This window comes from Ranitomeya imitator, chromosome 4 (genome assembly GCF_032444005.1).
Source record: "Ranitomeya imitator isolate aRanImi1 chromosome 4, aRanImi1.pri, whole genome shotgun sequence".
NCBI classification, from domain to species: Eukaryota; Metazoa; Chordata; class Amphibia; order Anura; family Dendrobatidae; genus Ranitomeya; species Ranitomeya imitator.
Genome location: NC_091285.1, coordinates 665748378 through 665776143, shown reverse-complemented (window position 1 = coordinate 665776143; position 27766 = coordinate 665748378). Strand labels below are relative to the sequence as shown.

The window sequence follows — 27766 nt, the reverse complement described above, 5'->3', positions numbered from 1 at the left end:
ATTCGAGCACGCCGAAGTCACTTGGTTAGCACACGAGCATGCTCAGATAACACCTTATCCAAACACGTCCGCTCAACACTAGTGTAAAGTTGATAGCAAAATATAGAGGAAGAACAATTAAACATCTAATGTGTAACAGATTCGGGTTTGGTTTCTTCACTCTATCTCCACATTTTCCTTTGTGGTTTTGCTGCCTTCAGTCTGATTTTAAATGTGCACATTTCAATAAGAAAAAAGGAAACCAAAAGGAAGAACAGGCGCCTCTAAACTTTTACCCAGCACTGTAAATACTAGAAAATTAAAAAGAATCTATATATAAAAATTAAAATACACATTTCAAAAAAAAAAAAAAATCCCTCCCAACTTTATTGAACACTACAGGCAGAATAAGACCAGCAGAGCTGTGTCAGCAATGGTTTCCTATGTGTCTTCAGACATTACCTCTGAAAAGCCATTCCAATACGACAGTCTGCCATCCCACAGAGGACATAGACAAATGACAGGTTACACATAACGGGGGGAAGGGGTGTATAAGGCGACAGACAAAAAAAAAACTAAAATAGATGAGGAAAAGAAACCTGAGGATACTAACCAGATCACGGACGTGTCGGCCTGCCCCCGAATACTAGAAGTAATCAATGTAGAAAAAGCCGAGCACTTCCAGCGGGGGTATTAAAAAAACAAACAAAAAAAAAAAACAAAGTTGCACACATGATGCAGGGACGGACGCATTCAGGACGTGCTTCAACCACTTTGGAGGAAACAGAGGTAGGAGAGGATGGGAGACTGCGCAGAGTCCAGCGTAACGGAAAGTGAGGAGACTACCGAGACGGTCCAGTCCAGCGAGATTCACATTTTGCACACACCCCAGGATCGATGGCTGCCGCCTCTCCAGAAAGCCGCTCTTTAACCCCTAACGTAAGCTTGTAACAGTTCTTCATCCCCGAACCTGATCCGGTCCAGAATCTAGACAATAAACGGCCTACAATGGGAACCTGCGTCGTTGGAAATACTGACGTTGGGGGAGAGTGAAGTGGCCAAAAAAAGAAAGAAATTCTTCCAACTAGAGAAAGTTCAGACTCCATCTCCGTCCGCTGATAGAGGAAGCAAAAAAAAAAAAAATAAAAAAAATAAAGGCTTTTACATATGACCTCCGTACCCCCACCCGCCCCCTTTCCTTTCACAAACTACACCATTAACAGTACACTCTCCGAACTATATACGCATGCCGATACAAAGCTCTATGCCGGTAGTCAGATCCGTCCAGGGTCCAGTCCCAATAAAGCACCACGAGGGAATGTCCACACCCTTCTACGTCGTCCGATCACAGGCGGACCACCAGTTGGCTGACCAATTTGATAGTAGGGGGGGAGGGGGGGGGAAATCACAGGTGTGAAGTATAAGACGAGGGGCTTCCATCTCTTCTTAGCTGCCCGAGACGAGGAGCCATGCACAGGTGTAGTGATGTAAAATTTAGGGTAGTTTTATACTCCACCCCGACGACGAGATTACCGCAAATCTAGAGGAAGGGGTGTAGGATAAAAAAAAAAAAAATTGAAAAATACCAGCTGCAAGTAAAAATAACACTCCCCACCCCGTGAGAAACAGGCAAAAGTGGTGCTGAACGTCTCTCACCCCCTTCAGAGCAAATCAACGCAGGAGGGTCCGACAGCGGGCACCGTTATGACACCCAAGCATGGTACACGATTGCCCCCGAGTCTTCACTTGCCCATCTTCTTATGACACCGCGTGAGATTTTATTGAAAGTACTTAAAAAGAAAAAAAAAAAAACGTACAAGTTCATTGTCAGCATCCTGCTCCAAGATATGAGCAAAAAAAAACCTGCAGATGTCAGGGGAAGAGGAGGAGCAGCAGAGACGTCTCTGCACCATTTGGTATCCTGTTGCTGTTGGCTTAGAAAGGGGCGGTGGGGGGCGAGAGGTAGGACGGGCGACGGGTGGTTTGGGGACTGGGCAAGCAAATTTTAACTCCCATAATGCATTGTGTTGGTGTTAATAGACATAGGGGATGCCATAGAGATGGCCGGGCCGCCCATGGTGAATTGGTTGTTGACTGGGTAGTAGGTGGAGGAGTTGGATCCAGCTTGTCCGGAGGCCGATCCTAAGGGTAGAGGGGGAAAAAAAAAAAAGAAAGAAAAAAGAAAACAAGCAGTTGTTACATTGACAGGATGATGCAGAGACCATAAAAAAGTGGGGGGTATGTCAGGGGCAGGACCTCACCTTGAACAATCCCTGTGCTCATGATAGATCCCATTCTGGAGTGGGTGTGATTAACGATTCCTGTGTTAGCTGCAAGGAAACGGGGGAGGAGGTGGGGATGGAGATGGGAAGGTTATAGGACACACATTTCCCCCACAATACCATGACAGTGTAAAGGGCTGCATTAATGCAGCATGGTCCTGAAATCGGACCACAGACTGGCACAGTGCCACAGGAGCAGCGAGCTGTCCAGCACCATTCACAACCGCAGCGGCACAGATGACATCCCGGGCACATGTGTGTACAGACGTCACTACATCACCTCCGATGAGTGCACGCAGGACAACCCTGCAACGTCCTTGCTAGTGATGAGCCAACGTGCTCGGACAAGGTGTTATCTGAGCATGCTCGGGTGCCAACAGTGACTCCGGTGTGCTCGAATAATATGTCAAGTCCCCGCAGCTGTTTGAAAGGTGCATACACATGCCTAATGCTATCTCCACATGCATTACAGCTGTCGAACAGCCATGGGAACTCGAACATAGTATTCAAGCATGCCGAAGTCACTCGATTAGCACCCGAGCATGCTCAGATAACACCTTATCCAAACACGTTCACTCATCACTAGTCCTTATGTGTTAAGCCCAGTCTACCGGGAAGTCCAACACTACCAACCTGCCATGACGGTGGGTGAATACCTGTCATATATCAGAAGGAAGACGTGTCCCCAAATCATTATCACCCCATAATATTCCTAACTACAAAACGGTAAAAAAAAAATATTCACAAATAAAAAAAAAAAGTGTTGAACAATTAGATATCCCCCGGTACCTAAGAGGTTCTCAAGGTGAAATATTCCCATTCTGACAGTATGTCAGCTACTCCTCACAGAGGTTATAACAGGGAATCTGACAGCCTGTGTTGGCTATGTAACCTGAGAGCACTGTGTAGGGGCTGAGTGCCTGATTCCAGCCATGTGATACTTACTAGGCTGTGTGTTGAGTTTTCAGAACTACTGCAGGACTAGATGTCTTGTGCTTCCTAGTCCTCCTGCTGTGTAACTCCGCCCTCCACAGCTTATTGGCAGTTATCATTGCAGTGTACACAGTAAGCTGCCAATCAGTGGTGTGGGCGGGGTTACACACAGATCAGCATTCTGATCACATCACAGGGATCCAGGCATCTGCCCCAGATTCATGATGTTCTCAAATTACTTGGCAGAAACCTGCCGACAGTTCCCCTTTAAATGAGGTCTGACACCCGGACTGGTCCCGGCTCCAGCTGCGGGCGCCGGACTGGTCCTTACAGTACATTTTCTCGAAAACCAGATTTGGGCAGCAAAAATTAGACAACAGGTTCCCTTTAAAGGGAGATTCCACTGGGAAACCTCTGGCAAGAGCCACTTAGGGAGATAACACCGGAGAACCTCTGTACAAAATCACCAGGAACAATTGATCCCGTGCAGCAGAATACACAGGCTATAAGCCACCACCGGGCTTATATACAATTATTTCCATTGTTAGTCTGGTCACAAATGAAGGGTCAGTGATGTGGTTAGCGAGTCAGTCTATAGGGGTGAGATGCCCTGCGGTCACCAGAGAGGCCTGGAGACCGCAGGACCTGGGTGATGCCGGTAATGCAGGTGACGGATGGATCAGCTGGTGAATGAACATGCAACTTTACAAGAAGCAGAACAGGAAAATCATGGCTACAGGGTGTGTATGGTTTTGCAGCTCAGACTGATCGACTTCCATGGAGCAGCAATACCAGGCACCACCCACAGACAAGTGTGGCGCTCTCTGAAAGAAAGCAGCCATGCATCATCCTGGGGCAGATCTTTTAGACAGTCTGTGTGTTCCATGAAGCCTCCAATCCTCCTCAGACAACTACTGACCTAATCTAAGGGGAGAAGCGAAAACTGACCCAGAGTACAGAAGAGGGTAGAAGAGAGGCAACTGGAAGAACTCCGGAGGCTCCAAGAGCCTAATGACTCCGGCAAGATGCCATTATCAGGTATGGTAGATTATTCTAATGCTGATTAGTAGAGGGATCAGAAGTGAGTGCTCTTCTTTGAACACCAATGTGATTTACATTACTGATCCTGAGTTACAACCTGTATTATACCCCAGAGCTGCACTCACTATTCTGCTGGTGCAGTCACTGTGTACATACATTACATATCCTGAGTTACATCCTGTATTATACCCCAGAGCTGCACTCACTATTCTGCTGGTGCAGTCACTGTGTACATACATTACATATCCTGCGTTACATCCTGTATTATACCCCAGAGCTGCACTCACTATTCTGCTGGTGCAGTCACTGTGTACATACATTACATATCCTGCGTTACATCCTGTATTATACCCCAGAGCTGCACTCACTATTCTGCTGGTGCAGTCACTGTGTACATACATTACTGATCCAGAGTTACATCCTGTATTATACCCCAGAGCTGCACTCACTATTCTGCTGGTGCAGTCACTGTGTACATACATTACATTACTGATCCTGAGTTACATCCTGTATTATACCCCAGAGCTGCACTCACTATTCTGCTGGTGCAGTCACTGTGTACATACATTACATATCCTGCGTTACATCCTGTATTATACCCCAGAGCTGCACTCACTATTCTGTTGGTGCAGTCACTGTGTACACACATTACTGATCCTGCGTCACATCCTGTATTATACCCCAGAGCTGCACTCACTATTCTGCTGGTGCAGTCACTGTGTACATACATTACTGATCCAGAGTTACATCCTGTATTATACCCCAGAGCTGCACTCACTATTCTGCTGGTGCAGTCACTGTGTACATACATTACATATCCTGCGTTACATCCTGTATTATACCCCAGAGCTGCACTCACTATTCTGTTGGTGCAGTCACTGTGTACACACATTACTGATCCTGCGTCACATCCTGTATTATACCCCAGAGCTGCACTCACTATTCTGCTGGTGCGGTCACTGTGTACATACATTACATTACTGATCCTGAGTTACATCCTGTATTATACCCCAGAGCTGCACTCACTATTCTGCTGGTGCAGTCACTGTGTACATACATTACATTACTGATCCTGAGTTACATCCTGTATTATACCCCAGAGCTGCACTCACTATTCTGCTAGTGCAGTCACTGTGTACATACATTACATTACTGATCCTGAGTTACATCCTGTATTATACCCCAGAGCTGCACTCACTATTCTGCTGGTGCAGTCACTGTGTACATACATTACTAATCCTGAGTTACATCCTGTATTATACCCCAGAGCTGCCCTCCCTATTCTGCCGATACAGCCACTACAGCCATACACTGCTGGTTTAGAGTTATGACTCACTTTGATATAGAGCTGCATGTAACATTTTGCAGGTTTCATTGGTGAAATTTCCCAAGTATTCCCCTTCTTGCTCACTGTCTCCCTTCCCCTTCTTGGGATCACCTTCATAGTAATCTAAATCAGAAACCCTCAACCCCTGAGCAAAGTTATTTGCATTACCGCAGGATTGTTGATCGTTTCCCACAAGCAGCAGAACTATTATGTAGATTGTGTTCAAAGATGGCCATCCACTTTTAGAGGATTTTTTTTTACCCAAATATCTGATTAATAAGACAAAGAACTTAGGTATCAATCTTCTACATGACGCCCAGCAAGCACGCTAATGCCAGCGGTTTCTGGGCAGAGCACTTACACTAACCTGTCAGACCCGTTTGTCTTGGCACAGTAATGCTGCCCGGCTGACTAATGGCATCGGCGCCATCATTTGGCGTTTCACCTTGTGTTATTAATCAGTCATTTCCATAATGTAAGTTTAGTGAAGGAAATCAGATCACAAATGCAATGTCATTACTGGGACTAGTGTGGACCCCATCGCTGTACCCCATTAGTCCCTTTGCCCCCCTTCAGTTTTCAGCAGTGTCACCTGAGGTCCCACTTCCAATAAGGACATTACATTAGGTCACAGGTTAATACAGAGGTAAAGTCCTGGATTTTTTCTCCACTTCCATGGCTGATGGACCACATGATGGTAATGGTTAAATGCTCCCGAGAGGTGGTGGCCCAATTTAATGGCTGATGAAGTGGAAAGGTGGGGTGGGAGTGTTTAGTCATATTAAGGACTGTTAAATTTAGAGTTTGGCATAAATTATCCCTTGACTGACATGCAGCAAAAAGACACCTATGGAACTTTTAAGAAAAAAAATAAAAAAAACAAACATTAAAAAAAAGCTGCTGCAAATGAGGGGAGGGGTAATTATGAGAGAATGGAGGTTGTAGTATTACTGGCGTTTCCGTGTGTCAGGTCTTGGGGCTCCGGGCGCAGAGATGCAGGAGTACACGCGACTGCTGGCTGCTCACCTAGAGGGATGAGGTTACTGTGACTGATGCCTGAGCTTCCAGCTATAACACTGCTGAGATCGTACGCCGTGGGCATTCCTGACGGGAGGAGGAAACAGAGGCAAGTCAGTGATCACACAAGTCAACGCCACTGACATGGCAACACTTGTCAATTTTAATGTGCATTACTAAGGAAATTACATTTAAGTCATGCTATATTACTAGGATATCACCTGAAGTGTTAATACCGCACCTTCAGAAAGTGGCACAGTTGGACAGCGCTTGTAATTACGAGCACTTTTGCAATTTACTGCATACTAAAATTCTCAGCCGTTCTTGAGATAAACACTTTTTTGTTGTTTATAGCTAGTTGCCTTAGAGACCGACTACTGCCGCTAGACATCAAACCATGAGCAGTGCTTGCGAGATCCTTTCTATTGAGCTTTTGTAAGCAGCGGTGGCTGGTCTCCTAGGCAACGAGCTACAAATAAGCGTTAATATCTGAAGAACGGTTGAGAATTTTAAAAAGCGGTAAATTACAAAAGTGCTCGTTTTTACAAGCTCTATCCAACTGCAGAGGCGGCAATAAACATATTCAGAGTTAATGAGCAGTAGAGAAGAAAATGAGCTCCTATACCGCACCCTCGTATATACCTGATGTCCTGACGGATGTAATCTTTATTTTTCTCCAATAAAGACCATAATCTTCACAGTTATTCTGGGGTGAGTGCCGCATATTTTCATTTTCTTCTCTACTGCTCATGGATTTCTTGTTGGACATTTATGCAGAGCACCAGTTCCCTCAGTGATTGTGGCGCCTGAATACACAGCTGTCCGCCAATAGTTCTGACTGTTTGGATATGCTCGACTCTAGTGCCGTTCTACTCCCTATATTTCTCCAGTTATTCATATACAGAGTTAATCGTAACATTGCACTGGCCAGGTGATAAGTAGCCGATACCGATCTATCAGGAGACTGGGGCTTGAACATTCCGGATCAGAACACCGATACTCTGTAATCTTTGGATTCTTGTTCTTGTGATTGCTAGGGGTTCCAGTACTTGGGATAAGGTTTGATGTACCCAGCAAGAGGGTGACCACCTACAATGTTGGATTAACCCTTTAATGATTACTAGGGTTCTGACCCATCGATGCTGAGAATAAAGGGACTACTGCACTGAATCCACTCTACAGCATGGCTTCAAACTCTGTTGATGTGAATGGCACTGCAGAGAGGGGCCGTGTAGCATGTCTCCTTCATGCTCAGGATTCGGTGGAGGTCCCAGAGATCATGGTGCCACTGACTACCTCATCAAGAGGTGCTGATAAAGTCCCGTCAGGTGCCTGCAAGTTGTGCACCTATCGACGGAACAGAATGGGCTGACGCAGATGCAAGCGGGCCATATGCAACCTTCTAGTGGGAAGGAAGAGCCCCCCATAATCACTTACCTCCCATGCCCATCCCTGTGTTCATAGTGTAGGCCCCACCCGTATTCCACATGTTCTCGGAAGGGGACGAGTAGTGTGAGCCGGGCGGAGGAGACGGCGTGCTGCCGGTGTACCTGCAAAATAGAGGCGAACAACTACTCCACTGCAGAGTAGACAGAGAGCAGAATAAGGGGGGGGCGGACGCAGGCACCAACCTAAAGAAGGGGTTCTTCAGATCCAGCAGATTACTTGATTTGGATCCAGTCTGATCCACCTGAGCAACAATACTGATATCATAGCTCTGCCTGCAAGGAAGAAGAGGCGTTAAAGGCGGCCATGAAACGGAACGCCGGGTGTGACGGACTCTCCTACCTCTTATTAGCGATGAGCATAACTGTTCCTGACAGAGTATCTCCAGCTTTGGTGAAGAGCGGGGACTGCAGGAGGCAGCGCACCTGGTACCAATGGGTGAGGGGCTCGGTGGGGGCCGTGGACAGCCAAACTGTCATTCTACAGGGAAGAGGAAGAGAAGCAAGCACTGAACGGAGCCATAGGAGGACACAATTTCAACCTAAATCTTACACGTCCTGTTAGAAAATTTGGGCAAACTATATAAACGCCGCCAGAAGTTCTACCGCAAAGCTCTGAATCACCACAAAGCTTCAGCGACTGGCCGCAGGGGTGACGTGAAAAGACGGCGACACACGATCGCTGCGGGGACGTAAAGAGAAGTTTCCTCCTTGCTGCGTTTACTTACATGGATCCAATGAAAGCCACATCGAACCAGAAGGCCAAGCCGTGCACCAGGCCGGAGTGCATCATGTGGAAGGAGAAGGGGATCTCTATCCTGAGGGGGAAACACATTAAATACCGCCCACCATTATCACCAGTCCCAACCAGTGCCGGCGTCACCACAGCACACTTTACCTGTGCAAATCCGTCTCTTTGGCATCCAAGAAATTCACTGTATATTTTACAGATTTGGCCATCAGGATTCTAATATCAAAGGTGTCCTGCAGAGGAGCGGGGAGAAAACGCAGTCAATGGGGGATAGAAAGCCAGCCACAACCGCGAGCCGCGCCAGCCACGACCGCGAGCCGCGCCAGCCACAACCGTGAGCCAGCTGCATCACTTACGACAACCGGCTGCTTAAAGTACTCGTCCACTGCAGCTCCACGCAGAGCCGAGAGGTCCACACCGTGGAAAGATGGTTGATACCTGCACACAAGGGTAAGAAGCAGCTGTTTTGGGATATGTCATAAGGCTACAGCCAAAAATTACTGCAAAAGGGGCAGAAAACTCACCAGAAATTGGCTTTTGTAAACTGTTCCATGTAGAGCTGCTCATCTGTAAATGGCGCCAGGTGAACGTCTCCGATCGTAGGGAACATATTACCTGGAGGAGGGTCAGAAAACCCCAAAACTCAGTGACCGACGTATCATAGTAGTTATATTCTTGTACATAGGGGGCAGTATTATAGTAGTTATATTGTTGTACATAGGGGGCAGTATTATAGTAGTTATATTCTTGTACATAGGGGGCAGTATTATAGTAGTTATATTGTTGTACATAGGGGGCAGTATTATAGAAGTTATATTCTTGTACATAGGAGCATTATAGTAGTTATATTCTTGTACATAGGGGGCAGTATTATAGTAGTTATATTCTTGTACATAGGGGCAGTATTATAGTAGTTATATTCTTGTACATAGGGGCAGTATTATAGTAGTTATATTCTTGTACATAGGAGCAGTATTATAGTAGTTATATTCTTGTACATAGGAGCAGTATTATAGTAGTTATATTCTTGTACATAGGGGCAGTATTATAGTAGTTATATTCTTGTACATAGGAGCAGTATTATAGTAGTTATATTCTTGCACATAGGGGCAGTATTATAGTAGTTATATTCTTGTACATAGGAGCAGTATTATAGTAGTTATATTCTTGTACATAGGGGCAGTATTATAGTAGTTATATTCTTGTACATAGGGGCAGTATTATAGTAGTTATATTCTTGTACATAGGAGCAGTATTATAGTAGTTATATTCTTGCACATAGGGGCAGTATTATAGGAGTTATATTCTTGTGCATATATTAGTCTGCAGTGTGATTCCTAGAAGTGTGTCCTAGAAGTGTGAAGATTAATTTAGAATTAAAACCAGAAGGATGTATACAGACTGTGCCCTGCTATCTGCCACCATCGCACTCTAACCAGCATGTCTATTCTTCCTACAGGTATGTTAATGCACCCAGCTCTCCTACCTTGTCTGTCTATGAAGTGCACATAGAACATCACCCAACTTTCCACACAGACTTTCCTCTGCTCCTAGCTTTCACATGGTATGCCTTTCAGCTAACCCCAGCTTACCCTGTGTTATTATGACCCTTGTTTACTCAATGCTTGATTGTATGCATCTGGTCCACCCTTAATTCTCTGACCAAGATGGAAAAATATTTAGAATTGAGAGTCCTCAGTGGTTTATACCTTTTAATGGCTAACTGAGAAGATGGTAACAAATTGCAAGCTTTCGAGACTACAACGTCTTGCCTGATGAAGAGACCTGTGTAGTCTCGAAAGCTTGCAATTTGTTACCATCTTTTCAGTTAGCCATTAAAAGATCAACCACTGAGGACTCTCAATTCTAAATATTTTTCTATCTACTGGGTAACACGGTACCAAGATAAATATCTTTCCTGACGAAGATGAGCAGAGACCACTCCTCTCAGCTTCACACCTGAATGCACTTAGTTGTACTTCTATTAAGTCTGCAATGACTTTAGTCTGCTGTGTGATTCCTCTAAGTGTGTCCTAGAAGTGTGAATTTTAATTTTAGAATTAAAACCAGAATTGAACCAAAAGGGAACTGAAGGTAACTGGACACAGTCACTGTAAACAATGTTTCTGTTTGTTTTGACTTTCACCCCTATAATCCTTCACTTTCTGCAAACTCCCCTAATCCCTACTCCTAGTAAAGAGCTGTTCATCTCTTCAATCCTCCCCATCCATCTCACCTCCTCCTCAGAACTGATCCTCAACATACAATCCTCTGTCTCCAAGCACAGACAGCCACCTCATGCCCTCTCCTGCTCCCCACCTGCTAACACTTTCTCTGCTCCTTCTCACTGGTGGTAATCTCTCTCCAAACCCTGGTCCTCCTCACCACATTTCCACAGTCAGTTCTTCCTCCCATCCACGCTCTATCACAAATTTCCCTAACCTCTCTAACCTTATACCCATTCACCCAGCCCCCGCTTCCCCAGTCCCACTAACAGGAGCTCTGTAGAACGCTCGCTCTGTCTGCAACAAGCTTTCCTACATCCACAATCTTTTTGTTACTACCAAACTTTCCTTCCTCGCCATCACCGAAACCTGGCTCACCCCTTCTGACACAGCCTCTCCTGCTGCACTTTCCTATGGTGGCTTCCACCCTTCTCACACACCCCACCCCAGCAGCAAGCATGGCGGAGGAGTTGGTTTTCTCCTGTCAGATAACTGCTCCTTCACCCCAATCCCACTGCCACCCTCTGTTATCCTCCCTTCCTTTAGGTGCACTCTGTGCGCATCTATGCCCCCACCAACCTCCAACTGGCTGTCATTTAACGCCCTACAGGGCCAGCCACCACCTTCTTTGACCACTTCACCACCTGGCTACTTAATTTCCTTTCCACGGACATCCCCACTATCATAATGGGCAACTTCAACATCCCCATTGAGACTTCCCTCTCAGCTGCCACTAAACTTCTATCCCTCACTTCCTCCTTCAGCCTCACTCAATGGTCTTCTGCAGCCACTCACAAAGATGATCACACACTGGACCTCATCTTCACCCGCCACTGCTCCCTATGTAACCTCTCTAACTCACCTCTTCCTCTTTCTGACCACAATCTACTCACATTCTCTTCCCTCTCCACTCCTTGTCTACAATCCCCACCCCACAAACTTGCACACCCTCGCAGAAATCTTAAACACCTTGATCTGCATTCATTCTCTGAATCCTTCCTCCCTCTCACAGATATAAGTTCCCTACACAATGCGGATGACGCTGCCGCTCTATATAACACCACAATAGCTGCAGCTTTGGAATCTGCTGCCCCTCTCACACATACCAAAGCTCACAAAATCAACAGACAGCCCTGGCACACCAGCCTGACCTAAGAACTGAGGCAAGCTTCCAGGGCTGCAGAGCAGAGATAGAAAAGATCCCACTCCAGCGAGCACTTCATCACATTCAAACAGTCCCTCACCACTTTCAAGACCACACTCGCCACAGGTAAACAAACCTACTTCTCATCTCTCATATCCTCCCTGTCTCACAAGCCTAAACAGTTATTCAACACCTTCAACACTCTCCTCCGTCCCCCAGCACCTCCTCCCTCCCCACTCATCTCAGCTGAAGACTTTGCCTCATTTTTCAAGCAGAAGATTGAGAACATCAGAGACAGTTTTGGTTAACAACACCCAGAGCCCTTCCTCCCGCCTCCCCAGCCCTCCGCCTCCAAAACCAACTTCTCCACCATTACAGGAGATCAACTCTCCACTCTCAAGATCAGATCTCACCACCTGTGCACTTGACCCGATCCCTTCCCACTTCATCCCAAACCTCGCCACAGTCTTCATCCCAACTCTAACCCATCTCTTCAACCTATCGCTAACAACTGGTGTTTTCCCCTCAAGCTTTAAACATGCCTCCATCACACCTATCCTCAAAAAAGCCCTCTCTTGACCCATCCTCTGTATCTAGCTATCGCCCTATATCCCTTCTACCCTATGCCTCCAAACTACTGGAACAACACATCCATCTTGAACTGTCCTCCCATCTATCTTCCTGCTCCCTTTTCGACTGCTTACAATCAGGCTTCCGGTCACACCATTCCACTGAAACTGCCCTAACTAAGGTCACCAATGACCTCTTAACCGTCAAGAGCAAGCGACACTACTCTATCCTCCTCCTCCTCCTGGACCTGTCCTCTGCCTTTGACACAGTGGACCATTCCCTATTATTTACAGACCCTCTCATCCCTTGGTATCACAGACTTGGCCCTATCCTGGATCTCATCATACCTAACTGACCGAACATTCAGCTTCTCCCACTCACACACCGCCTCCTCACCTCGTCCTCTATCTTTCAGAGTCCCACATGGTTTAGTCCTTGGGACCCTGCTCTTCTCCATTTACACCTTTGGCCTGGGACAGCTCATAGAATCTCACAGTTTTCAGTATCACCTCTACGCTGATGACACACAGATCTACATCTCTGGACCAGATATCACCTCCCTACTAGCCAGAATCCCTCAATATCTATCCGCTATTTCATCCTTCTTCTCCGCTAGATTTCTGAAACTTAACATGGACAAAACAGAATTTCCCCCCATCTCACACGACCCCCCCAATGAACCTATCCATTACAGTAAACGGCTGCCCACTCTCCCCAGTCACACACGCTCGCTGTCTCGGGGTAATCCTTGACACTGATCTCTCCTTCAAACCACATATACAAGCCCTTTCCACTTCAACTCAAAAATATTTCACGGATCCGTTCATTCCTCAACCAAGAATCTCCAAAAACCCTAGTCCATGCCCTCATCATCTCCCGCCTTGACTACTGCAACCTCCTGCTCTGTGGCCTCCCCTCTAACACTCTTGCACCCCTCCAATCTATTCTAAACTCTGATGCCCGACTAATCCACCTGTCCCCCCGCTATTCCCCGGCCTCTCCCCTCACTGTCAATCCCTTCACTGGCTCCCCATTACCCAGAGACTCCAGTACAAAAGCCTAACCATGACATACAAAGCCATCCACAACCTGTCTCCTCCATACATCTGTGACCTTGTCTCCCGGTACTTATCTGCACGCAACCTCCAATCCTCACAAGATCTCCTTCTCTACTCCCCTCTTATCTCCTCTTCCCACAATCGCATACAAGATTTCTCTTGCGCATCACCCCTACTCTGGAACTCTCTACCACAACATATCAGACTCTCGTCTACCATCGAAACCTTCAAAAAGAACCTGAAGACATACCTCTTCCGACAAGCCTACAACCTGCAGTAACCACCGATCGACCAAACCGCTGCATGACCAGCTCTACCCGCACCTACTGTATCCTCACCCATCCCTTGTAGATTCTGAGCCTTCGCGGGCAGGATCCTCTCTCCTCCTGTACCAGTTGTGACTTGTATTGTTCAAGATTATTGTACTTGTTTCTATGTATACCCCTCCTCACATGTAAAGCGCCATGGAATAAATGGCGCTATTATAATAGATAATAACAGAAGGCTGTATTATGGTAGTTATATTATTGTTCATAGGAGCAGTATTATAGTAGTTATAGTCTTGTACATAGGGGGCAGTATTATAGTAGTTATATTCTTGTACATAGGGGGCAGTATTATAGTAGTTATATTCCTGTACATAGGAGCAGTATTATAGTAGTTATATTCTTGTACATAGGAGCAGTATTATAGTAGTTATAGTCTTGTACATAAGGGGCAGTATTATAGTAGATATATTCCTGTACATAGGAGCAGTATTATAGTAGTTATATCCCTGTACATAGGAGTAGTATTATAGGAGTTATATTCTTGTACATAGGGGCAGTATTATAGTAGTTATATTCTTGTACATAGGGGCAGTATTATAGTAGTTATATTCTTGTACATAGGGGCAGTATTATAGTAGTTATATTCTTGTACATAGGGGCAGTATTATAGTAGTTATATTCTTGTACATAGGGGCAGTATTATAGTAGTTATATTCTTGTACATAGGGGCAGTATTATAGTAGTTATATTCTTGTACATAGGGGCAGTATTAGTTATATTCTTGTACATAGGGGCAGTATTATAGTAGTTATATCCCTGTACATAATGGGCAGTATTATAGTAGTTATATCCCTGTACATAGGGGCAGTATTATAGTAGTTATATCCCTGTACATAGGGGCAGTATTATAGTAGTTATATTCTTGTACATAGGGGCAGTATTATAGTAGTTATATTCTTGTACATAGGTGCAGTATTATAGTAGTTATATTCTTGTACATAGGTGCAGTATTATAGTAGTTATATTCTTGTACATATAAGCAGTATTATAGTAGTTATATTCTTGTACATAGGAGCAGTATTATAGTAGTTATATTCTTGTACATAGGAGCAGTATTATAGTAGTTATATTCTTGTACATAGGTGCAGTATTATAGTAGTTATATTCTTGTACATATAAGCAGTATTATAGTAGTTATATTCTTGTACATAGGAGCAGTATTATAGTAGTGATATTCTTGTACATAGGTGCAGTATTATAGTAGTTATATTCTTGTACATAGGGGCAGTATTATAGTAGTTATATTCTTGTACATAGGGGCAGTATTATAGTAGTTATATTCTTGAACACAGGAGGAGGTAGTAGCAGATATCCCCGAGATGGTCTTTGCATCTTACCATTGGGTTTAAGGAATTTCTTTGCATGTAGATAACTCTCCAGCATCCGCTCGTTGAAGAGCATGTATCCCATGGGCTCAGATATGATAATATCCACCTGCTCTGGGAGAGACACTTCCTCCACCTTCCCTGGGATGACGATTATACGATCAGTCAGGTTGTTACTCTTTACCAGCAGCTGTGATGGACATAAGATTAATAATGCGGCCGGGCGCCATCACTCCTGCACGCTGCCTGTGTACCCGCCTGCGCTCCGCTCACCTCCGCGTGCTGCGCCATGGTGCTCGCTTCCACAGCATACACCTTACGAGCGCCAGCCTGAACTGCAAAGAAGGACAGGATCCCTGAACCGCAGCCAACATCCAAGACGACCTAACATTGGGGAGAGTGTCAGCGTATTCAGGAAGCGAGGGTCCGCTCTTGTGGCCGGCGGCCGCGGCTCACCTTGTCCCTGAAGTCTGTGTGGTTTTGCAGGATGGCTCGTTGGTAAGTGCCGGTTCTGACGTAATCTTGCATCATGTTCTGCTGCTGTGACAGGTAGCCGTAGAACTGCGAGACAAGACGTGAGATATCACAAGGATGACGAGGGTACAGACCCCGGTACATGCCAGCCATATGGCACAGACGACTATTCGGAGGTGACCCTTTAAGGGGGCATTCTGCTCATAGGTGATGACATAATCTGGGACCTCCACCGGTCACTAAACCCAAACACTTGTGTCCTCCATTCCCGTGTGCGTCGTTATGCTATAGGGGTGAACACAGGCACATGATGCTTCATATAACGGAGTATTGTATGATCTGATGGGTGCGGTATTATCTTGGCCATATGGAAAACTAAAGATCCGCAGCGGGAACCTACTGGATCTAACACTGATCAATGTGCATCTTATCTATGGGACAATACCTGGAAGTACTGCACCGCCGAGGACTCCTCCGTGCGCTCGCTGAATACGCTTTTGTCGCCAGACGATCTCCGGCAGTTCTTGATGATGTTGTAAAATGAACAGAAGTCTATAGGGAGATAAGGAGAGAGTGAGGAGAGCACATGTGGTAGGGCGGTATGGATCCTACAAATGGTCATCAGTGGAAGCGCCATGGTGCTGTAGGGGGTGGTGATCACTGGTGTGCGTTGTGTTGTAGGGGGTGGTGATCACTCATGCGTGGTGCTGTAGGGGGTGGTGATCACTGGTGCGTGGTGCTGTAGGGGGTGGTGATCACCGGTGCGTGGTGCTGTAGGGGGCATGGTGGCGATCACCGGTGCGTGGTGCTGTCGGGGGCATGGTGGTGCTCACCGATGCGTGGTGCTGCAGGGGTTGGTGCTCACCGATGCGTGGTGCTGCAGGGGGTGGTGCTCACCGATGCGTGGTGCTGTAGGAGGTGGTGCTCACCGATGCGTGGTGCTGTAGGGGGTGGTGCTAATTGGTGCATGGTGCTGTAAGGGGCGGTGCTGACTGGTGTGTGGTGCTGTAAGGGTGTGATCACTGGTGTGTGGTGCTGTAGGGGGTGGTGCTGACTGGTGCGTGGTGCTGTAGGGGGTGGTGATCACTGGTGCGTGGTGCTGTAGGGGGTGGTGATCACTGGTGCGTGGTGCTGTAGGGGTGGTGATCACTGGTGCGTGGTGCTGTAGGGGTGGTGATCACTGGTGTGTGGTGCTGTAGGGGTGGTGATCACTGGAGAGTGGTGCTGTAGGGGTGGTGATCACTGGTGCGTGGTGCTGTAGGGGTGGTGATCACTGGTGTGTGGTGATCACTGTTGGATCAGGAGCTTTCCTAATTTCTAACAGTCCCCCCTCAAAGCCTATGATACACAGATGCATATACAGGGTCTGATCCCCCTCACTTTTGCTTCCATCCTACTAACTGGCCACTAGGTGGCGCAGCCTGGTTCTGCAGGAAGGATTATGGAAATATTCAGAAATTAGTGATTTATGAGCCAGAAATGTAAATCCGAGCAAAAGGGAGTTGGGAGGAGAGGACGCACCTGCCGGGGTGGCGAACTGAACCAGGACGCTGTTACAGCCCAGGGTGACGATGAAGGATTGCTTCCCCACACGGCTGCACTCTGTCTCCGCACCGACTGTGCACTTGAACACGCAGACATTTTCTGGAAGAGACGAAAAAAAAAAATAAAGGAAAGGAGCGTTCTACAGTTTCTGTACCCAACCACCTTCAATAGGACAGTAATCGTGTGTATAGGGGTCGCCGGGCATTGTGCCCCCACACGTGCTGGCTGCATACAGGGCTGCCTGGCATTGTGCAGGTAATGGGCGGCTCCGAGGGCACACATCCCTCCGCTGAGATTAAAACCTCGGCTCATTATCATCACAATGGCGGCTTCATTCTCACTGCTGGGTTTATAGGTTTGGCCAAAGAGTCATTAGTCCCCAGGGAGGGGACGGCGAAAGGAAACCTTTTGTGAGACCACCACAAAATCCCAGCAAGGGGTCTCTCTACCCCCAGGCTGCTGACAATGGGATGAGGCTCCATTCCTCATCCTACAAGTCCTCCCCGATGTCGGGGCTTTGCAGAGCGGGGACAATGGCCCGGGCCTGACGCAGCCTGATAAAGGCTGCCCGGGGTCAGATAATAGCGGCAGAGGGGTCTCCAAGGGTTTAGGCCTGGGGGAGAAAGAGGGGGTCACATTGGCTGTTCTACAACAGATGTAGGTGTGAGGCCATCATCTAATCAATGGCGGCCATGATGGGAGGATTACTGCTCCGTTACTACTTATGACTACTGACTGCACATGGGACCGCTCATTAGTACAGTGTATGCAGCCCCCCATAAAGGCAGCGGGGTCCCTACTGAGTGTTACTATTGGTGCAGGTTAGGAAGTGAACTCAGACAGCAGGTGGATTGTGTGTAGAGACCCCCAAAGACAGGGGCCACAGCGGCGGACTATAGGGGCCCCTGTACAGGAGGGGGTGATGCCACCCTAACCATCAGAGTATGGAGGAGCTGCTCTCAGGGCTCGTTCACACCACCGCAGTCACCCACCTCACGGCCGCAGTTCTTGGTGGGACCCGAACCTCATGTACCCACAATGCGGCCCACTGACAAATACAAGGGCCAGAAAATACGCCGGTATACAGCGGAGTGAGCGAGTCTGGACCTGGAGAACTTACCAGCAAAACTACCACTAAAAAGGAGGGGAATAAAGAACTTCTCGGGGCGACCGCAGGATCTCGGGGCGACCTCAGGATCCCGGCCCACCTCAGGACGGCCTTGTCGGGACCTCGTGCGGCCCCTCCGATATTCCTCCTGGAAACATACGAGCGAGGCTGCGATGCCCGTCAGTATGGTTGTCAGACCATGTGAAAATCTCAAACCTTGGATATTTTGGCTGCCCACGACTGCCATCATAGAGCACAAGGTCGGCGGCCGGACGGTCACTCGCTTGCAAACAGTTTTGGCCGTAATCAATCCCAAAGTCTCAGGTTTTTTTTTTTTGGCTTGACGTCGCGCATCCTAATGCTGAGCACACACAAGAGACACTCACCATCTGCCAACTCTCTATGCGACCCACCCAGACCGCTCTGCACAGCCCACCCACCAACCCAGACCGCTCTGCACAGCCCACCCACCAACCCAGACCGCTCTGCACAGCCCACCCACCAACCCAGACCGCTCTGCAAAGCCCCCCCACCCACCCAGACCGCTCTGCATAGCCCCCCCACCCACCCAGACCGCTCTGCATAGCCCCCCCACCCACACCTCTCTGCAAAGCCCCCCCAGACTACTCTGCAAAGCCCCCCCAGACTACTCTGCAAAGCCCCCCCAGACTACTCTGCAAAGCCCCCCCAGACTACTCTGCAAAGCCCCCCCAGACTACTCTGCAAAGCCCCCCCAGACTACTCTGCAAAGCCCCCCCAGACTACTCTGCAAAGCCCCCCCAGACTACTCTGCAAAGCCCCCCCAGACTACTCTGCAAAGCCCCCCCAGACTACTCTGCAAAGCCCCCCCAGACTACTCTGCAAAGCCCCCCCAGACTACTCTGCAAAGCCCCCCCAGACTACTCTGCAAAGCCCCCCCAGACTACTCTGCAAAGCCCCCCCAGACTACTCTGCAAAGCCCCCCCAGACTACTCTGCAAAGCCCCCCACCCAGACAGCTCTGCAAAGGCCACCCCCCCACCCACACCGCTCTGCAAAGGCCACCCCCCCACCCACCCAGACCGCTCTGCAAAGCCCCCCACCCCACCCAGACCGCTCTGCATTGCTCCTCACAATCCACTCAGACCTTGGTAGGGTCAACTGAATTTTATCCAAGGTGTATGGGGCCTTCTCCTCAGTCCGTAGGGCAGGGAATCGCTTGCTGGGAGTCCAGACTCCGGGGCCTTGGATCCCCCACAAGAGGCCTGAGTGCTCTGTAGATGGCGCCTGCTCGGCCCCCATGGGATTTCCTGCAGGGGTCACCATTTCCGGCAGTCCCATGAGTGGAGCAGAGACTGAGTCCCATTCTAGGGGTCCCAATCTCGGGACCCCCGATGGTCTCAGCAGCCGCACCACCAGCGATCAGAAACTTACCCCCTATCCTTTGCATACGAGTACTAATGTGTTTTGCTGTTTTGGGGAATTACCTTTTAAGCCGCCGTCCACCCTCCGCCTGACCTCACCAATCTCGTCTCATCCTGATGTATCTGCGCTTGTAAACGCCAAGCAATGGGCGGGCAGACCGCCCAGAGGCTATGGCGGGCAGACCGCCCAGAGGCTATGGCGGGCAGACCGCCCAGAGGCTATGGCGGGCAGACCGCCCAGAGGCTATGGCGGGCAGACCGCCCAGAGGCTATGGCGGGCAGACCGCCCAGAGGCTATGGCGGGCAGACCGCCCAGAGGCTATGGCGGGCAGACCGCCCAGAGGCTATGGCGGGCAGACCGCCCAGAGGCTATGGCGGGCAGACCGCCCAGAGGCTATGGCGGGCAGACCGCCCAGAGGCTATGGCGGGCAGACCGCCCAGAGGCTATGGCGGGCAGACCGCCCAGAGGCTATGGCGGGCAGACCGCCCAGAGGCTATGGCGGGCAGACCGCCCAGAGGCTATGGCGGGCAGACCGCCCAGAGGCTATGGCGGGCAGACCGCCCAGAGGCTATGGCGGGCAGACCGCCCAGAGGCTATGGCGGGCAGACCGCCCAGAGGCTATGGCGGGCAGACCGCCCAGAGGCTATGGCGGGCAGACCGCCCAGAGGCTATGGCGGGCAGACCGCCCAGAGGCTATGGCGGGCAGACCGCCCAGAGGCTATGGCGGGCAGACCGCCCAGAGGCTATGGCGGGCAGACCGCCCAGAGGCTATGGCGGGCAGACCGCCCAGAGGCTATGGCGGGCAGACCGCCCAGAGGCTATGGCGGGCAGACCGCCCAGAGGCTATGGCGGGCAGACCGCCCAGAGGCTATGGCGGGCAGACCGCCCAGAGGCTATGGCGGGCAGACCGCCCAGAGGCTATGGCGGGCAGACCGCCCAGAGGCTATGGCGGGCGGACCGCCCAGAGGCTATGGCGGGCGGACCGCCCAGAGGCTATGGCGGGCGGACCGCCCAGAGGCTATGGCGGGCGGACCGCCCAGAGGCTATGGCGGGCGGACCGCCCAGAGGCTATGGCGGGCGGACCGCCCAGAGGCTATGGCGGGCGGACCGCCCAGAGGCTATGGCGGGCGGACCGCCCAGAGGCTATGGCGGGCGGACCGCCCAGAGGCTATGGCGGGCAGACCGCCCAGAGGCTATGGCGGGCAGACCGCCCAGAGGCTATGGCGGGCAGACCGCCCAGAGGCTATGGCGGGCGGACCGCCCAGAGGCTATGGCGGGCGGACCGCCCAGAGGCTATGGCGGGCGGACCGCCCAGAGGCTATGGCGGGCGGACCGCCCAGAGGCTATGGCGGGCAGACCGCCCAGAGGCTATGGCGGGCAGACCGCCCAGAGGCTATGGCGGGCAGACCGCCCAGAGGCTATGGCGGGCAGACCGCCCAGAGGCTATGGCGGGCAGACCGCCCAGAGGCTATGGCGGGCAGACCGCCCAGAGGCTATGGCGGGCAGACCGCCCAGAGGCTATGGCGGGCAGACCGCCCAGAGGCTATGGCGGGCAGACCGCCCAGAGGCTATGGCGGGCAGACCGCCCAGAGGCTATGGCGGGCAGACCGCCCAGAGGCTATGGCGGGCAGACCGCCCAGAGGCTATGGCGGGCAGACCGCCCAGAGGCTATGGCGGGCAGACCGCCCAGAGGCTATGGCGGGCAGACCGCCCAGAGGCTATGGCGGGCAGACCGCCCAGAGGCTATGGCGGGCAGACCGCCCAGAGGCTATGGCGGGCAGACCGCCCAGAGGCTATGGCGGGCAGACCGCCCAGAGGCTATGGCGGGCAGACCGCCCAGAGGCTATGGCGGGCAGACCGCCCAGAGGCTATGGCGGGCAGACCGCCCAGAGGCTATGGCGGGCAGACCGCCCAGAGGCTATGGCGGGCAGACCGCCCAGAGGCTATGGCGGGCAGACCGCCCAGAGGCTATGGCGGGCAGACCGCCCAGAGGCTATGGCGGGCAGACCGCCCAGAGGCTATGGCGGGCAGACCGCCCAGAGGCTATGGCGGGCAGACCGCCCAGAGGCTATGGCGGGCAGACCGCCCAGAGGCTATGGCGGGCAGACCGCCCAGAGGCTATGGCGGGCAGACCGCCCAGAGGCTATGGCGGGCAGACCGCCCAGAGGCTATGGCGGGCAGACCGCCCAGAGGCTATGGCGGGCAGACCGCCCAGAGGCTATGGCGGGCAGACCGCCCAGAGGCTATGGCGGGCAGACCGCCCAGAGGCTATGGCGGGCAGACCGCCCAGAGGCTATGGCGGGCAGACCGCCCAGAGGCTATGGCGGGCAGACCGCCCAGAGGCTATGGCGGGCAGACCGCCCAGAGGCTATGGCGGGCAGACCGCCCAGAGGCTATGGCGGGCAGACCGCCCAGAGGCTATGGCGGGCAGACCGCCCAGAGGCTATGGCGGGCAGACCGCCCAGAGGCTATGGCGGGCAGACCGCCCAGAGGCTATGGCGGGCAGACCGCCCAGAGGCTATGGCGGGCAGACCGCCCAGAGGCTATGGCGGGCAGACCGCCCAGAGGCTATGGCGGGCAGACAGCCCAGAGGCTATGGCGGGCAGACCGCCCAGAGGCTATGGCGGGCAGACCGCCCAGAGGCTATGGCGGGCAGACCGCCCAGAGGCTATGGCGGGCAGACCGCCCAGAGGCTATGGCGGGCAGACAGCCCAGAGGCTATGGCGGGCAGACAGCCCAGAGGCTATGGCGGGCAGACAGCCTAGAGGCTATGGTGGGCTCACAGCCCACCTGCCGGGACAATAACGCTCCTTTAAAGTGAACCTGCCCAGGAAAAAAACTATTAGCCTGCAGTTATGGGGTTAATCTGAAAGCTAATACTGTTTGTTTGTTTTTTTTTACATGACAGGTTCCCTTTAAAAGACCCCCCCAAACGCCCCTCTGGACTCTGCACTTTCCCAAATTCTAGCACATCTTATGTAATGAACTCAATTCTACCGAGTAGCCCCGGAAATGTAGGAGAAAGTCTCCATGGGACAAGACAGGTCTGGACAGGGGACAACGGCCCCCTCGAGGGGGCGAGCACATGGGGGTCCTCCCTCTGTCCTGGTGACATCAAGCATCTCTCTGCAGGACCCCCGGAGGGCGGGGATATATGGGGGTCCGCTCTGGAAGCCCCCTGGAGGGCGGTGATATATGGGGGTCCGCTCTGGAAGCCCCCTGGAGGGCGGTGATATATGGGGGTCCGCTCTGGAAGCCCCCTGGAGGGCGGTGATATATGGGGGTCCTCTCTGGAGGGCGCTGATATATGGGGGTCCTCTCTGGAGGGCGCTGATATATGGGGGTCCTCTCTGGAGGGCGCTGATATATGGGGGTCCTCTCTGGAGGGCGCTGATATATGGGGGTCCTCTCTGGAGGGCGCTGATATATGGGGGTCCTATCTGGAGGGCGCTGATATATGGGGGTCCTCTCTGGAGGGCGCTGATATATGGGGGTCCTCTCTGGAGGGCGCTGATATATGGGGGTCCTCTCTGGAGGGCGCTGATATATGGGGGTCCTCTCTGGAGGGCGCTGATATATGGGGGTCCTCTCTGGAGGGCGCTGATATATGGGGGTCCTCTCTGGAGAACGGTGATATATGGGGGTCCTCTCTGGAGAACGGTGATATATGGGGGTCCTCTCTGGAGGGCGCTGATATATGGGGGTCCTCTCTGGAGGGCGCTGATATATGGGGGTCCTCTCTGGAGGGCGCTGATATATTGGGGTCCTCTCTGGAGGGCGCTGATATATGGGGGTCCTCTCTGGAGGGCGCTGATATATGGGGGTCCTCTCTGGAGAACGGTGATATATGGGGGTCCTCTCTGGAGGGCGCTGATATACGGGGGTCCTCTCTGGAGGGCGCTGATATACGGGGGTCCTCTCTGGAGAACGGTGATATACGGGGGTCCTCTCTGGAGGGCGCTGATATATGGGGGTCCTCTCTGGAGGGCGCTGATATATGGGGGTCCTCTCTGGAGGGCGCTGATATACGGGGGTCCTCTCTGGAGGGCGCTGATATACGGGGGTCCTCTCTGGAGGGCGCTGATATACGGGGGTCCTCTCTGGAGGGCGCTGATATACGGGGGTCCTCTCTGGAGGGCGCTGATATATGGGGGTCCTCTCTGGAGGGCGCTGATATATGGGGGTCCTCTCTGGAGGGCGCTGATATACGGGGGTCCTCTCTGGAGGGCGCTGATATACGGGGGTCCTCTCTGGAGGGCGCTGATATACGGGGGTCCTCTCTGGAGGGCGCTGATATACGGGGGTCCTCTCTGGAGGGCGCTGATATATGGGGGTCCTCTCTGGAGGGCGCTGATATATGGGGGTCCTCTCTGGAGGGCGCTGATATACGGGGGTCCTCTCTGGAGGGCGCTGATATACGGGGGTCCTCTCTGGAGAGCGGTGATATATGGGGGTCCTCTCTGGAGAACGGTGATATATGGGGGTCCTCTCTGGAGGGCGGTGATATATGGGGGTCCTCTCTGGAGGGCGCTGATATATGGGGGTCCTCTCTGGAGAACGGTGATATATGGGGGTCCTCTCTGGAGGGCGCTGATATATGGGGGTCCTCTCTGGAGAACGGTGATATACGGGGGTCCTCTCTGGAGGGCGCTGATATAAGGGGGTCCTCTCTGGAGGGCGCTGATATACGGGGGTCCTCTCTGGAGGGCGGTGATATATGGGGGTCCCCTCTGGAGGGCGCTGATATATGGGGGTCCTCTCTGGAGAACGGTGATATATGGGGGTCCTCTCTGGAGGGCGGTGATATATGGGGGTCCTCTCTGGAGGGCGCTGATATATGGGGGTCCTCTCTGGAGAACGGTGATATATGGGGGTCCTCTCTGGAGGGCGCTGATATATGGGGGTCCTCTCCGTCCCCATCCCACATTACGCGGGGCCCATGGATGTGATCGGAGCCTGTCTAACACCTCGCGACCCCCCAGGTAACCACTTATGACCAGGCTGTGACTCTGGGGGTCCGGTATCGTGGACCCCGCGCTCGCTTTGTCCCATAGGGGATGGCGGGCGGCTTCTATTTATCACTGACCATAATGGAGGACACTGCAGGTAAATGAGCATGTCCTCTGCCGATACTGGCAGAATGTGATGACAGACAGCGGCCATCACAGGTATGAGGCGCCATACACCGCCTCCATTGTGCAGCACCACACACATACAATGAGCCAGCGCCACACAGCGTCACACTCACCATTATACAGCGCGATCTCCCCTTCCCGAGCCTCCAGCCGGAGCTCCCGCTGCTCCGCGTGTCTCTGGATCTCCCCGTTCGCGTCCCCGATACTCAGGAGCCGCACGCCGGGAAACACCGACACCGCCGCCATCTTTACAGAGGCGGGCTGAGAGGACGGCGCTAGGAATTATGGGGAGGGAGGGAGGAGAGCGGCGAGATTGTTAAGCGGAACAGCGACACACAGCGGTCAGGAGGGGGATGTGTTAAGAAGGACGTGCAGACGGGCGACATCTTGAGGTGGAAACTGAGTAACGCATGTTTTATGCTAATCTATGCTTTAGTGAGTAGAACGCTGACGACACCTACAGGTGGAAATGTGGAATTACACATTGAAAACACCTCTTACCAATCTGGAAGATTTTAGTTGTTGTTCTGCAAAAGTAAAAAGAAAAAAAAAACACATTGATCTATATTTTCTATTACAGAAACGGCATACTATTGATACGGTAAATATACTGCCTGCCGCATGCTAAGCGCCATACCAAGCGCCAGCTAATAGCCCCACTTATTACATCTGCTCTGCTATAAATTGTCAGCCACACGGGCTCCTGAAAGTGTCAACTACATGCCCCACATAAGGGAGGGATCTATATATACTCATCAATCAGCCATAACATTATATACCACTGACAGGTGAAGCAAAGAAAGTTTATTGTAAGCCCCCGAGGGCCGAGTCCTCTCACCTGTCTGTCAGGATTGGTTTGTTCATTGTCCATTCTGTTTGTGTTCTGTGCGTAACCTCTCCTCATGTGCAACCCCATGGGATCAATGGTGCTCTAAAAAGAAATAATATCACGTGACAATGGTGCAGGTCTTGTGGGGTGTTCCCAGTATATGGCGGGTCTTGTGGGGTGTTCCCAGTATATGGCGGGTCTTGTGGGGTGTTCCCAGTATATGGCGGGTCTTGTGGGGTGTTCCCAGTATATGGCGGGTCTTGTGGGGTGTTCCCAGTATATGGCAGGTCTTGTGGGGTGTTCCCAGTATATGGCGGGTCTTGTGGGGTGTTCCCAGTATATGGCGGGTCTTGTGGGGTGTTCCCAGTATATGGCAGGTCTTGTGGGGTGTTCCCAGTATATGGCGGGTCTTGTGGGGTGTTCCCGGTATATAGCGGGTCTTGTGGGATGTTCCCGGTATATGGTGGGTCTTGTGGGGTGCTCCCAGTATATGGCAGGTCTTGTGGGGTGTTCCCGGTATATGGCGGGTCTTGTGGGGTGTTCCCAGTATATGGCAGGTCTTGTGGGGTGTTCCCGGTATACGGCAGGTCTTGTGGGGTGTTCCCACTATATGGCAGGTCTTGTGGGGTGTTCCCGGTATACGGCAGGTCTTGTGGGGTGTTCCCGGTATATAGCAGGTCTTGTGGGGTGTTCCCGGTATATAGCAGGTCTTGTGGGGTGTTCCCGGTATATGGCAGGTCTTGTGTGGTGTTCCCGGTATTTAGCAGGTCTTGTGTGGTGTTCTCGGTATATGGCAGGTCTTGTGGGGTGTTCCCGGTATATAGCAGGTCTTGTGGGGTGTTCCCGGTATATGGCAGGTCTTGTGGGGTGTTCCCGGTATTTAGCAGGTCTTGTGTGGTGTTCCCGGTATATGGCAGGTCTTGTGTGGTGTTCCCGGTATATGGCGGGTCTTGTGGGGTGTTCCCGGTATATAGCAGGTCTTGTGTGGTGTTCCCGGTATACGGCAGGTCTTGTGGGGTGTTCCCGGTATATAGCAGGTCTTATGGGGTGTTCCCGGTATACGGTGGGTCTTGTGGGGTGTTCCCAGTATATGGTGGGTCTTGTGGGGTGTTCCTGGATCGCCCCCATACACAGGGCCACGAGTTCTCGGTACCGGGCCTCTCTGGTTCGGTTCTCAGGCTGTCACGGTGGCTAGACCCGGTCCGTGACCCTGCTAAGGGGCGTCCAATAAAAGGTGATAGGAGTCTGTCAAGGTTTCGTGACGCCACCTGTGGTGTTCGGTCAGGGTGACCGACGCTTCTGTGGGGTCCGCTGGGGTGATGGAATGGCAGCTGGATGGTATACCTTCCCACAGGTGAAGTATGTCCCCAGGGCTTCCCAGTAAGGTGGATGGTGATGGTGTGAGGTGCAGTCAATAACGAGGACACAGGGTTGCAGTCTCTTTACCTCTTTACTGAAGACTTCAGGATCCTCAATCCAGAGCACGCTTAACAGGGCTATCTGAGACCGGCCGGTCCGATGGGCACATCCAGAGTTCCCTTTGCAGGTGGAAATCGTTGCCTACCACTAGCGCCTGTGTGTTGTAGTGCTACCCTGCTGAGCATTCGGAATAGTCCTCACAACTTCTGTTCTCGTTCGTTCGTTCTTTCTAATTCTTTCTCTCTCTCTTGTTCCAGATGTTACTAGTTTCTCGTCCCCCAGATATGTTATGGCTAGGACGCACCCGTATGACGGGAAGGCTCGGAGCTCTTCCGGGACCCTAGAGACACCCCTCTCCACGCGTTGCCCCCTATGTCTTCGTAGGAAATTTAAGGTAGACAGCCAACCTATAATTAACTGTCCTGCG

At 51.6% G+C, this 27766-nt stretch overlaps 1 protein-coding gene across 6 annotated transcripts; it reads right to left on the bottom strand.

Moving 5' to 3' along the window:
- Positions 1-338: 338 nt before the first annotated feature.
- On the bottom strand, positions 339-25353 carry CARM1 (coactivator associated arginine methyltransferase 1). Of its 6 annotated transcripts, none has more exons than XM_069767128.1 (16): positions 25205-25349; positions 17422-17544; positions 16346-16452; positions 15883-15987; positions 15700-15810; positions 15439-15616; positions 9300-9390; positions 9132-9213; positions 8923-9008; positions 8753-8842; positions 8368-8505; positions 8211-8300; positions 8017-8129; positions 6514-6666; positions 2241-2309; positions 339-2121 (listed from the first exon to the last, which is right to left on the bottom strand). In XM_069767128.1, the coding sequence occupies exons 1-16, from the start codon at positions 25335-25337 to the stop codon at positions 1985-1987; spliced, it is 1806 nt and encodes a 601-aa protein (XP_069623229.1). In that variant the 5' UTR covers positions 25338-25349; the 3' UTR covers positions 339-1984. The 6 variants fall into 6 exon arrangements, with proteins under 6 accessions (XP_069623229.1, XP_069623231.1, XP_069623230.1 ...); XM_069767130.1 differs by having other exon boundaries at positions 6589-6666; XM_069767129.1 differs by having other exon boundaries at positions 8017-8117.
- Between the last annotated feature and the right edge of the window lie 2413 nt (positions 25354-27766).

Bases quoted from the DNA above. Each gene is read 5' to 3' on its own strand.
- CARM1 (XM_069767128.1), bottom strand. From the start codon at position 25,337: ATGGCGGCGGTGTCGGTGTTTCCCGGCGTGCGGCTCCTGAGTATCGGG. The intron at 15,811-15,882 runs GTGAGCCGCGGC...CCCCAATGTTAG, and splicing joins ACACAGACTTCAGGGACAAG to GTCGTCTTGGATGTTGGCTG. The intron at 8,130-8,210 runs GTTGGTGCCTGC...TCTATTTTGCAG, and splicing joins CTGAAGAACCCCTTCTTTAG to GTACACCGGCAGCACGCCGT.